Here is a 13198-nt window from a genome sequence, read left to right on the forward strand (position 1 = left end):
TATAAATGGACCCATGCAGTTCACACGTGTGTTGTCGAAGGGCCAATCTGTAATTCTGTATGAAGTTCAATGAAGAAAAATACTTTTTTTAAGTCTAAGGTCAACCCCAGTGAGGTCCAAAATCCTCACTATCACCTGTAGGAACAGGGTATATTTCACAAACTTCATCCCTGAGTATAAGGGGGATGCTATTTCAGTCTTCCTGAAAAGTCTTGTTTAGTGATTATTTTTTTTAAAGTAAGAATTTTAAAAAGCTCAATGCATACAAAAACTAGATCATTAATATTCCAAAACATAATACCAGGCTGACATAATTCGCTTCTAAGTGTTAATCCTATTAGGTGAAACTTTCAAATGATTTTAATACAATTGATTTTCTGCAAGTAAGGAATTACACAGAGTAACCATTTTTCTTTCCAATAGTAATGCCCAGCCACTGACCACTAATACCTTAGTTTTCAAATTTAGACTTTTCCCATCCTGTTTCATTGACTTTCCTGACTTAAGTGTAAGTCCCTTGATTTCTGGCACAATAAAACAATCATGTAGGTAGTTTCTCAAAACCCACTCACTTTACTGAGTGCACATTTTTTTGTAGGCACGTGCCTTAAACTGCAATCACAGTAGTTCATGGTGCTACACTCCTACCTTCACACTGGTCTTTTGTTGCTGACAGCTGGTAGCCCTGCCCACAGGTACACCTGAAGGAGCCCTCGGTGTTCTTGCACTGCCCGTTTATGCACAGATTCCCTTGCTGACATTCGTCAACATCTGTAAACACAATGACAATTGTTTACATTAGTTCTTATATCTAAACACCCCATTAGCTAAAGTTTGAGACTGTAAACCAAGCTACTGCCCTCCAAGCCTTCCATTTCCAGGCTGGCCTTTTAAGGCATGAACCACAATAGAAACTTTTTAATAAGCAGAAAAAAGGCTCTGCCCTTTCCAATGCATTCTGGGGTTATTATCACAAAAATAATAGTACTTCTCCTAGGTGGGGCACTCTACATTTTAGTTTGAATCAGCCCACCAGTGTACCAACCATCAACCTCAGTACGCTGAACTGTAGAAAAGAAATAATTACAAATAGATGATAAATTTATGATGAAGTAAAATTGTCTTCAATACAACATCAAGCTCTTTGCCATCTCTCTCTCTCTCATACTTTGGATATAGCACAAACACAATATGAAATATTTTAGAGTTGAAAAAAGAAAGAACCTCAGCACAAATGGCTACGAGGCAGTTTGCAGACCTGTAGAAGGCAGAAAAAAGGCAGAATTAAAACTCTCCCAAGAATTTAAAAAACAAAACCATAATGGAGGCAGTTATGGGAGGAAATAGAGGTTTCTACTGTACTAGAAGAACCTGGAAAAGTATAAGGTCAAACAGTTGTGTTAAAGGACACTGAGCTCATTTTCAAAGTAACAAGGAAAGCCAAGAGGCATGATGTTTTGATGATAGATGTTGGAATGTCTAAGGAGAAAGTGATGAGTGAGGACTTTTTTTCAAATGCCTTGAATAAACATAGAGCTCTTGACTGAGAAAGAACATAATTCTTTATAAGTTTCCTAGTCGTGGATATGAATTTACACGAATGAAGAAAAGCCTGGCCTCCTCAATACCTTGAACACTTGTGGTAGAAGCAGCGCGTGTTTTCTAAACGCTTTTGTTTGGCTGTCAGGTTGGTCTGATCTAATTAGATAGTGCTGTCTTGCCTTCTCTATGAGGATACAGCCTCAGAATGTTCTGCTGAAGAGCTAGTCAGTTTGTAAGAGTTTATGATCATTAAAATATGGTAGGACTGAGCTTCACCACCTCCACCACAGGTCTGCTGTGAGGATTAGTGGAGACAATGGATGAAAACACATCAGCCCTGTACTCAGGGTGGGAGAGAGGAGTCCTGATTTTAAAAGAGCAGAACTTGTTTTAAGGAAATCACATCCTAAAGATCAATGTCTGACTAGTGCTTCCTTCTGAAAATATCCTGTTACTTAAAATGCATCTACAAGGTTTTTAAAAAAATTTTTATCTAGCAGGTTTTTATTAGTTATCCATATTAGTGTATACATGTCAATCCCAATCTCCCAATTCATCCCACCACCACGCCCCTCTTCCACCACTTTCCCCCCTTGCATCTACAAGTTTTTGCCAGGAGAACTCAATTAACTGCACAGTCCTTTCCCTCAAGTATCACTGACAATTACCTGTTTCCTGAGCAAAGTTGCATTTCTTAACCTCTAGTGAGGCATTAACCTTTTGAATTTTATCTTCATGTAAGCAAGGTGTCAGGTTATGCTTCCTGAAAAAGCTCACATTGACTATTAATGTAACTGGAGTTCAGAAATTTGTTTCTGATTTAATTTCTTGCAGAAATTACTTGAGTTTACTAGAAACTTTTGTTTCACTTATTGTGAAGTTGATCCCTTTTGTTTATATATAATTCCTGGCTGCCAACTGTTGACTACCAATAGAGAAATTAAATAAGAATTTTGTCTTACGAATGATTTTACACCTTTCCAGCATTCTCAGTCTACTAGCTTTTCAAGTGGTCGACAGCAAAGACGAGCCCACACCATGTTTTCTTTCAGCACATTCTATAAAATACTTGAGACGTCAGTTCAAGAATTTAAGACCAACAATAGCTCATGTAGCTGGTCGGATCTCGCGTAATGTCTGACAACATTTTTAATGCTTTGGCCTCTTTTTGACTTTCTCAAAGAAGATGAAAAATTAAGCATTCCCATGTGAAGATGTTTGCAGCAAGGCTATACCCTCCATTCCAAGTACTGTCAGGATACACCAGACATCTTACATAAGTTACTCATTTATGTTGGGAAGACTGTCAGAAGTAATTCATTACAAGTAATGATACACATATTTGGAAAAACTCGAGGCAACTCTGTTATCTTGAATGAGGTGATCTTTGGGTCTTTAAAAGGACACAGGAACAGAGGCAGCATAATTCTACACATTAAAAAGCATTTTTTCTCTTCTGATGAGGGACAAAATTCCTATGACAAAAGAATACTTTCTAATAAAATAGGCATGCAGGACAAATGTCTTCTCTCTCTTGTGCCAAGAGATGAACAGAAAATATTATTCTTCACAAAAGGTATTTGTTTGTTTGGTTTTTTTAATCAATTTATTATTTTATTTTTATTTTGGCTGCGTTGGGTCTGTTGCTGCACGCAGGCTTTCTCTAGTTGCGGCGAGCAGGGGCTACTCTTCATTGCGGTGTGTGGGCTTCTCATTGTGGTGGCTTCTCTTTTTGCGGGGCACGGGCTCTAGGCGTGTGGGCTTCAGTAGTTGTGACTCTTGGGCTCTAGAGCGCAGGCTCAGTAGTTGTGGCGTACGGGCTTAGGTGCTCTGTGGCATATGGGATCTTCCTGGATCAGGGCTCGAACCCGTGTCCCCTGCATTGGCAGGCAGATTATTAACCACTGTGCCACCAGGGAAGTCCCAAAAGGTATTTCTTTAAGGGACTTTTTGCCCATATTACTATGATAAGTCCTGCTCAGAGTTAAAATAGAGACTATCTCTAGGGTATTTATACATTTAGTACATACAGCACTAAAATGTACAAAGAAATACAAAGATACAAATAAGTAATGGATTAATACACTAGATAATGTATTTACAACCTGAAAAGAGTTGTCAGTACATTGAGTGAGGTGAAGACACAGTCAATGCGGTGCTGTTTCCTCTGCCTGCTAAGGTTCTCTCCCCCCTGTATTCAATATTTTAAGACCAAGTTCAAATAGCGACACCTCTGCAAAGCCTTCCCAGAAGCATGCAATCTGAATTAGTCACACACTTCTTGGCTTCAGCAGAACTTTGTACATGCCTATTATTCGGTGAATAACAACATCTACCACAAAATGTCATGCTCTGCCCCTGCCTTATATCTCATCCTCCATGTATTATCTCTGATATCTCATTACCCTATATTATCTCATGCAACCCTCACAGATGCCATCATCATTACCTTCTTGCAGATGAGCAAGTAAGCCCTGGCGAAATGAGATAACTTATCCAAGCTAACACAGCTTCAGAGTATCACAGCTAGAATATGACATACTGCCTTTTAAAAGAAAAAAAAAACCGAAACTCCAGACTTATTTGGATTTCACCAGTTTTTCTATGCAGGTCCTCTTTCTGTTCCAGGATCCAATCCAGGGGAACACATTATATGCGGGTGTCTCATCTCTCCAGTCAGTCTTTCCTTGTTTTGACAACGTCAATTGCCTTGAGGATATGGGTCAGAATTCCACAGAATGTCCCCAATTTGGACTTGTCTGATGTTTTTCTCATGATTAAGACAGGGGTTACAGGTTTTTGGAAAGAATAGCACAGAGGTAAAGTGCTTTGGTCCTCACATAATGTCAGGAGTACATGACATTCACATGACATCACTGACAACTTAACTTTCATCACTTAGTACTTCACTGTCTCCAATTATCTGATGCAGGTTTGCATCTCTTCCAATGAGTAATAGTTCTTTGAGAGATTTCAGCCTCTTGGTAACATACGCAGTGGCTGGAACATGTTGGTTCCTTCATACACTTGAGAGGAAGGAAAGGAAGGATGAATAGAAGCTTCTGCAGCAGCCCAGCAGAGTGCCCCAGAGACTAGAAAATACGAGTGTTCCTAGGGGTGGCATCAACTGATGGCGTGAATTCTCAGGTAGTAGGGAGACTGACTAGAGAGGAGCAGGCTCATCTGGGATGGCAATGCCAAGAGGAAGACGGTGGTAATGAGTCATTCATTCAACATGTATTTACTCTGAGCATTTTCCCTCTAGAGAGTCCAATCCTCGAATTTTAGGGATGACATGATATCAGGAAACCTGAGATTATTTATCCAAGGTGGTATAGTGAATCCCTGGAAGAGCAAGGATTCAGGTCAGTAGTGAGGAAGAAGATCGGTGTGCAGGGCAGGATAATTATGAGCAAGTACTTGAGTCAAAATAAGCACAGAATATACCCAGGGCAGTTGTGACATCAGTTGGATGGGACAGAGATTGCAAACTGAAGAAAGCAGTGGGGACAAATTTGGAATATGAAGTGCGGGCCGATTACAAGGGTTTTTATGAATAAGCAGATGAGAAGAAGCAGGCAGACTGGGAAGAGAAAGTAACATGACAGGCAATAAACCAGATACAGCAATCAAATAAAGATTAACAATGGCTTCTAATGCTGAGACCTTCAGCCACCATTAGTCCTGTATGTAAGGAAGATATAATACCTTTCAAGTGATTCTCATGTTTAACTTTTTCTGAGGAGATGCCCAGCTTAAGGAGTCAGAAGGAAAGCTGCGGATGTGGGAAAGGACCAGGAGAAAAGGGAGATGTGCCTACTTCATACACTCTCCTGGGAGTGGATAGTATTTTGCTGTATGGAAGGAGTAAGGCAGCAAATTCAGACGTCTGTGAATTCCCTACTGCCAGTGGAAGATGCTTCAATTCTTACAGGTCAGTAGTACGGTATCTGTTTACTGCTTCCCTACCACAGTGATAAATTAACCACTACCCTAGATCCTTCACTTTCATTGAGACAGTAAAGAAAAATTTTTTTACTTATTTCCTCTTTCTCCCTTTGAAAGAGCATGCTTTTAGGTATAAAAGTGATGGAAGATAGCAGAAGGGAAACAATCCATAGATTTAACCACAGAAAAAATGAAAACTTCTTAAAAAATTATTTAAAAAATTAGCAAAACCTTGGACAAATTACACTAATATTCTAAAGAAAACGGTATACGTTAAATATATACACTGTACATAGGTTTATATATATATATCCTATATATAAAGTGTTCATACACATTGACTTAAAAACTTGATTAATGGGAAAAGATATTAACAAAGTTACAAAAGAGGAAATATAAATGTTTAACAGATGTATGAAATAAGTGTTTAATAATTAGAGGTGTTTAGGAAATTAGCACATAAAATACATATTAAATCTTTTAGAAGTAAAAGAAACACACATTTTAAAATTAGAAATTAGTGTTCTTCTACTGAAATAGTTAAACACAGAACATTCTGCCTGATTATTCCACTTTTATAAATAAGGAAGTTATCCGAAAATTCAGGCAAAGGTTTATTTTTTAAAGAGATGCCTGTTAGGTTTTATTTTTACATAATAATCAGAAGCTGGAAAAAGTATGTTGTTCAACACCTGAAGAACAGCAAGAAAATGGTGACACAGCAATACACCGGGACATTACACTGCCTTTAAAACTAATGTTTGAAAAGAGTTATTAATGAACTGTAAAATGCTCATGATATACTATTAAATGACAAAAAGGTAGATAGAAAACTGTGCACAGAACATAATGATATAAAATATCCATGAGATACGAATATCCACAAATGAGGTGGAAAGATTATTACTTTATCTTTTTTACCTTTCTGCATTTGCCACATTTCGTATAGCAAATGCATGTTTTTTAATAGCAATTGTATTGAAATAAAAATCACACACCACATAATTCATCTATTTAAAGTGTACAATTCAATAGTTTTTAGTATATTCACAGAGTTGTACAACTGCATGTCTTGTTTTTATAACTGGAAAAAACAAAATAGATCTGTGGTTTACAGATGTTCTCTAAAAAAACACTGTTTTTCTCTATGTAAACAGATAGGGTCTGTATTTAATCACCATGAGGAGTCACTTTCAAAGATGCCAACCAAAATGTGCTCCAAGAAGCTCAATCAAAATAAATGACAGGTAGTATGTTTCCCTTTTTTAAGGCTGGTTACTCTAATATGTTTTTAAGTGCAGTTCAAATAAAAATGAGACATCTGATCACAGTATTTACCTTTACAGTGCTTGTGGTCTGGAGTTGGGGTATAGCCCTTGTGGCATGAACACATGTAGGATCCTTCGAGGTTGGAGCAAGTACCATTTGTGCAGATATCTGGTTCCAGGCATTCATCCACATCTTAAAGAATGGGGTATAATGGAAAGGGGAAACAAAAGACAAAGAGGAAAAAAAGAAATAAAACGTAAGTAAAGTTGAATTTGGTTAGAAATAGTGGATCTTCTAAAGAGGGGCAGATTCTTTTTCTTTTTTTGGCCGCACCATGCGGCTTCTGGGATTTTTAGTTCCCCAACCAGGGATTGAACCCAGGCGCTCAGCAGTGACAGTGTGGAGTCCTAACCACTAGACCACCAGAGAATTCCCAAGAGGGGCAGGTTCTTTAAGATAAGCTTTCAAATTAGCGCTTAAGAGGAAGAGAAGCTCTGGTATGAGGTATGTGTATGATGGTTCCATGGCTTAATTTACTTTCTGCAAAGTAAGTCAAAAAAGGAACCATACATGCTCTACAAATAAACTCAATGGAAGGCTTGTTTTAGAGAGGAGGGAGGAAGAGACGATAGATGTAGAGCAACATCCCCTGCAAGATAAAATATTCCAAAGAACCAAAGATGCGTGGAGGTCTAGTTAGGGAACTGATGAACTTCAGTAGAATGTCAGCGTTCACCGAAACAAGAGATATGACTCATGACCCACAAAAACCATGGGAAAGTTTTAACAGAAAGGTGAAAAAAAATCAGGCAAAACATTCTAAGATGGCATTGAATCAGTGATTAAAGAAAAAAACACAATCTAAGGGACAACCATAAGCCTACTGGGTAGTGTGAAGGTGGGGTATAGGCTGAAGAGGCAGATACAATAATAATATCTAATCTTTTTTTTTTAACATCTTTATTGGAGTATAATTGCTTTACAATGGTGTGTTAGTTTCTGCTTTATAACAAAGTGAATCAGTTATACATATACATATGTCCCCACATCTCTTCCCTCTTGTGTCTCCCTCCCTCCCACCCTCCCTATCCCACCCCTCTAGGTGGTCACAAAGCACCGAGCTGATCTCCTTGTGCTATGCGGCTGCTTCCCACTAGCTACCAATTTTACATTTTTTTTTTTAGATTCCATATATATGTGTTAGCATACAGTATTTGTTTTTCTCTTTCTGACTTACTTCACTCTGTATGACAGACTCTAGGTCCATCCACCTCACTAAAAATAACTCAATTTCATTTCTTTTTATTTACAAGCAGCTCATGCAGTCCAATATCAAAAAAACAAACAGCCCAATCCAAAAATGGGCAGAAGACCTAAATAGACACTCCTCCAAAGAAGATATACAGACTGCCAACAAACACATGAAAGAATGCTCAACATCACTAATCATTAGAGAAATGCAAATCAAAACTACAATGAGGTTATCACCTCACACCAGTCAGAATGGCCATCACCAAAAAATCTAGAAACAATAAATGCTGGAGAGGGTGTGGAGAAAAGGGAATCCTCTTGCACTGTTGGTGGGAATGTAAATTGATACAGCCACTATGGAGAACAGTATGGAGGTTCCTTAAAAAACTAAAAATAGAACTACCATACGACCCAGCAATCCCACTACTGGGCATATACCCTGAGAAAACCATAATTCAAAAAGAGTCATGTACCACAATGTTCATTGCAGCTCTATTTACAATAGCCAGGACATGGAAGCAACCTAAGTGTCCATCGACAGATGAATGGATAAAGAAGATGTGGCACATATATACAATGGAATAATAGCTAATCCTTATCAGGCACTTACTGTATGAAGGCACTGAAGGCTTTACACATATTCTCTCATTTAATGCTAACAAAATCCATATGGGTTAACCCTTCACAGAGGACGGAACTGAGATTTAAAGAAGTTCAAAGCTTGTCCAAGGCCACATGGTTAGAAACTGATGGCTCAGATTTGAACTCAGTCAGCCTAACTCCAAAGACCATCTTTTAAACTGTAAGGTTCTGTCATAGGCAAAGTTAAGTCTAGAGATAGAAAAAGTTAAACAGAAAAAGCATGACTTTGTTTTTATGATTTGCTAACACAGCATTTATATCAATAATCATTATCTAAGTGTTCACTGATTTCATTCAAGAAACTTTCATTAAGCTCCTACTAGAATATTGTTAATTCAAAAAGAAAAATTTGAGTTCTGTGCCCCATTTGAATGCCCCTGGGTAAGTCGACTGTATATTGCAGAAAGAAGGTATATAATGTAGCATAAAAAATCAAAAATTTAAAGAGAAAAAACTTCAACCATAAAGTACCAAAAATATACACAGCATCACAATTTATACTTAATTTTACAGTGGGCTACAACTTAATCAAAGTATTTTATACATAAGGCAGACAAACAATAAAAAGGAAAAGGCTCTTGACTGTATCCCTTTCATTTCACAATGCTTGCCACAAAAGCAATACAGCTTTCCACCTCAATATTAACAGAGAATCACGAGCACATTAACAGAGACCTAGTTTTAAGTCAGCAATCATTCATTTGCACTGCATTTCATTAAAACTGTACTCTATCTTTTTCTTTTTTACAATGGAATTCAGAAGTAGAGTATTACCAAAATAAGGCACCGGGGATCTTGTGTGTGTCCACGTGTGTGTATGCCATATGCATACTGAAAACAGCCAAGTAATTGACACTGCCTAGGCGTTCTGCCTTGCTTTCACAACATCACTAATTATAGTAGAGTGACCCTATTCCATTACAAACAAAAATTGTAACACTTTCAGACTGACTCATTATCCATCCTTTCTTTGGTTGTGGGAGTCCACTTTTGTAAACACTGAAAGCAAACTACTTCAAAGAAGAAGCCAAACACTGGAGCCAAAATAAATAATGGGACAGAATGAACATAGACGCTGGGCATGGAAATTCCAACAGCAATGCAAAAATGTCACGTCTAGGATCTGGTTTGGTTTCAAAAATATTAACAAGTTGAAAATGTATCAATTGCTCTTTTTAATTTTTCATGCACCAGACAGTGTGATTTATAAGACTGCAGGGTATAACAGTAAAATGAATTTCTAAGACCATATTTTCTCTTAAAGTAAATTAACAGGCATTGCAGATTACCATTCAGGAGATACTTATAAAACTTCTATTTTACCAGGCTACTACCATGATTAACGATGAAGCAGAATGCTTTGAAATATCTAGGAGACCCTGGTGCGTTTATTCTTTACTTACTACAGTCATAATTGCATGGAACCAGAATCCTGTAGATAGAACAGTTTGAATAAGTACATGAGCTTAGTGGCACTTATGCTCTTAAGGAGATAATGATATATAGTAAAATATCACTAAAAATGTACAAACCTCTAGCTATAAAATAAATGTCATGGTGATGTAATGTACAGCATGGTGACCATAGTTAGTAACACTGTATTGTGTACTTGAAAGTTGCCAAGAGAATACAGTTGGCCCTTGAAGAACACGGGTTTGAACTGTATGCATCCAACTACACATGGATTTTTTTCAACAGTAAATACTACAGTACTACGTGATCCGTGGTTGGGAGAAACCGTGGACACAGAGGGCCAACTATAAGTTATATGCAGATTTTCAGCTGCACAGAGGGTTGGTGCCCCTAACGCCCTCATTGTTAGAGGGTCAACTGTGGATCTTAAAAGTCTTCATCACAAGAAAAAAAAAATTTGTAACCATGTATGGTGATGGATGTTAACTAGACTTATTATGGTGATCATGTTGCAATGTATACAAATACTGAATCATTTTGTACACCTGAAATATAATGCTATCTCACAATTATATCTCAATTTAAGAAAAAAAAAAGAATCTCTATACAGAAGGAAGGTGTCTAGAGTGGAGTCGCAGTTGGTGGATGTAAAGGGAATGAAATAAACTCAGTGTTGTATCTTTAGCCAGACCTCTCTCCTTAACTGCTCATCACCACAGCTACGATCTTAGAAATTAATTTTACTGTTATATTCTGTTAGTTTACTGGGACATCTCTACTTGATGTCCCACAGTCCTCATGGCCCAAACTGATCCTTTTCCTGCCTTCTCTTTAAGCTGTCTTTCATGTCAATATAGGCTACCACGACCCACTCAGATGTCCAAGTCAGAAACTTGGGAGTCATCCCTTCTCGATTCCTTACTCTCCCTCTTTCCCCACATTCAATTTACTACCAAGTCATGTAAATTCTACTTACCAAATCTCTCTCAAATACACCCAACTTTACTTCATTCCCACCACTACCATTATCTCTCACCTGGGTTACTGGCATAATCTTTTGTCTCTCTATTTAAAGTTTTACCCTATCAAATCCATTATCCAAATTGCAGCCACAGCAATATTTCTAAAATACAAATCTGACCAATGATGTTGTTCCTCTACTTTAAAAACTTCCAATCGTTTCCAGGGTTTTTCAGTTCAGTCAAGGATACAGTACAAACTTGTGGGGCCCTGAATGGTACTGACAGAAAGTCAGGCTCCCATAATCCCTACTTCTAACCCTTGGGAGGACCAATGCCATGGGAAACAAGGTGGTCTCTACCCACCCTACTATCTACCACCCAACACCCACAGCCCCTTTTACCCCTGCAGCAGAGGGAGATGGTTATGTCTCTGTTTTCTGTATTGGAGCTCAAAACTCATTCTAGGATTACAGTCTTATAGAAGAGTTGTATCACCCAAATTCTTACACGCATAATACATAATGAGTTCAAAAGGGAAACTGTCCATAGAAAAATGGGTCACAAATTCAAGAAAAACAATTTACCTATGGGCTTTGGGGACATAATTTGGCAGGTGCCATTCATGAATTAATTAAACCTCCACAGTAAGGAAGTTGCCAGGAGTTTACTAGGTCAGCAATTTGTGGATGACTGTTAACGAGTTTATGAATCCACCTCACTGTACTATCACCCAATCCAAATTAATCCTTCTCATCCGCAATACTTTGAATGACTCTCACAAATGCCTGGTGAAAACTGGATATGCCACACCTATAGGATTTCCTGATTCCTCCTTTAATAACCCTATCATAAGAGGCAGTCAGAGGCATAATTTGTCCTTAATGAACCTGGCTGATTTTTATGATCATCACATCCTTTAAAAAATGTTTCACCTCATCATTGGAATCTTGCAGTCTACAGTTCTTTTTCAAGATCAACATGAAGTTCAGTGGTCGTTAGTTCCCGAACTCCACCTTCTTTCCTCTTTGGGGGGAAATGAGGACATTAATCTCTCTCCAGGTCCTGGGCAACTTTCCATTCTCCACAATTTCACAAAGATGATTCCCAGCTGGCCAGCAATCCCACCTGCAAATTCTCTCATTGCCTCAAGAGGTACTTCATCTGGGTCAGGAACCCTTTTGAAATTTCCCTTCCTAATATCCTGGGAACAAACCAGACAGCCCAAAGCCCCTCTGTGGTGGGCAGGACCTCTGAAGTTCTAAGGGTCCGCAGTGGCCACCTTCCCACAGGCCAGCCCGTGGCTGCACTGACCCCTTCCACTTCACCCACCTTGGGGTTGGTCAGAATAGGGTCCAGAGCAAGAGTTTACCTGCATTACTTCCTTTACTACCAAGGACATGAGTCTGTCAACACGGTGAACCAGTCATTTTTCTGAAGCCATTCAACCTCATGTAATTCATTAGTGACCAAGAGACTTCAGTGAGTGAGCACCATTTGATATGGGAAGAAAACATCTTATTCTATCACCATGCTACATGAAAATACAGGATTACTCCCCCCACAAACATTACTTCAATTATCCCTCAACTATTCTTCACACAGTCTTTACATTGGGTTGGCCAAAAAGTTCATTCAGATTTTTCTGTAACATCTTATGGAAAAACCCAAATGAACTTTTTGGCCAAACAAATACTAAAGATGATGGGAGAACGTATTTGACAGAAAAGCGAGCATGGCGGAGAGACCTTCAAGATGGCGGAGTTGTAAGATGTGATCACCTTTCTCCCCACAAATATATCAGAAGTACAACTACATGTGGAACAACTCCTTCAGAACCACTCTGAATGCTGGCAGAAGACCTCAGACTTCCCCAAAGGCAAGAAACTCTCCATGTACCCGGGCAGGGAAAAAGAAAAAAGAAAAAAACAGAGACAAAAGAATAGGGACAGGACCTGCACCTCTGGGAGGGAGCTGTGAAGGAGGAAAGGTTTCCACACACTAGAAGCCCCTTCTTGGGTGGAGACTGCGGGTGGCGGAGGGGGGAAGCTTCGGAGAGTGCAGCCACCGGGGTGCAGAGGGCAAAGCAGAGAGATTCCCGCACAGAGGATCAGTGCCGACCAGCACTCACCAGCCCGAGAGCCTTGTCTGCTCACCAGCTGGGACGGGTGGGG

General features: G+C 38.9%; 1 protein-coding gene across 17 annotated transcripts in view; it reads right to left on the reverse strand.

Moving 5' to 3' along the window:
• Positions 1-13198, reverse strand: part of LTBP1 (latent transforming growth factor beta binding protein 1) — a 425591-nt gene that overhangs the window by 93720 nt on the left and 318673 nt on the right. For all 17 annotated transcript variants that reach the window (XM_022574111.2, XM_089922380.1, XM_089922381.1 and 14 more), the window contains 2 exons: positions 6829-6951; positions 649-771 (listed from right to left, as the gene is read on the reverse strand). In XM_022574111.2, the coding sequence (XP_022429819.2) occupies positions 649-771; positions 6829-6951 (246 nt within the window). The remainder of the gene's footprint in view (positions 1-648; positions 772-6828; positions 6952-13198) is intronic.

The sequence above is a fragment of the Delphinapterus leucas genome, chromosome 13 (assembly GCF_059928025.1).
Source record: "Delphinapterus leucas isolate spDelLeu-1000000601 "Yukka" chromosome 13, BTC_Dleu_Yukka2, whole genome shotgun sequence".
Classification (NCBI taxonomy): Eukaryota; Metazoa; Chordata; class Mammalia; order Artiodactyla; family Monodontidae; genus Delphinapterus; species Delphinapterus leucas.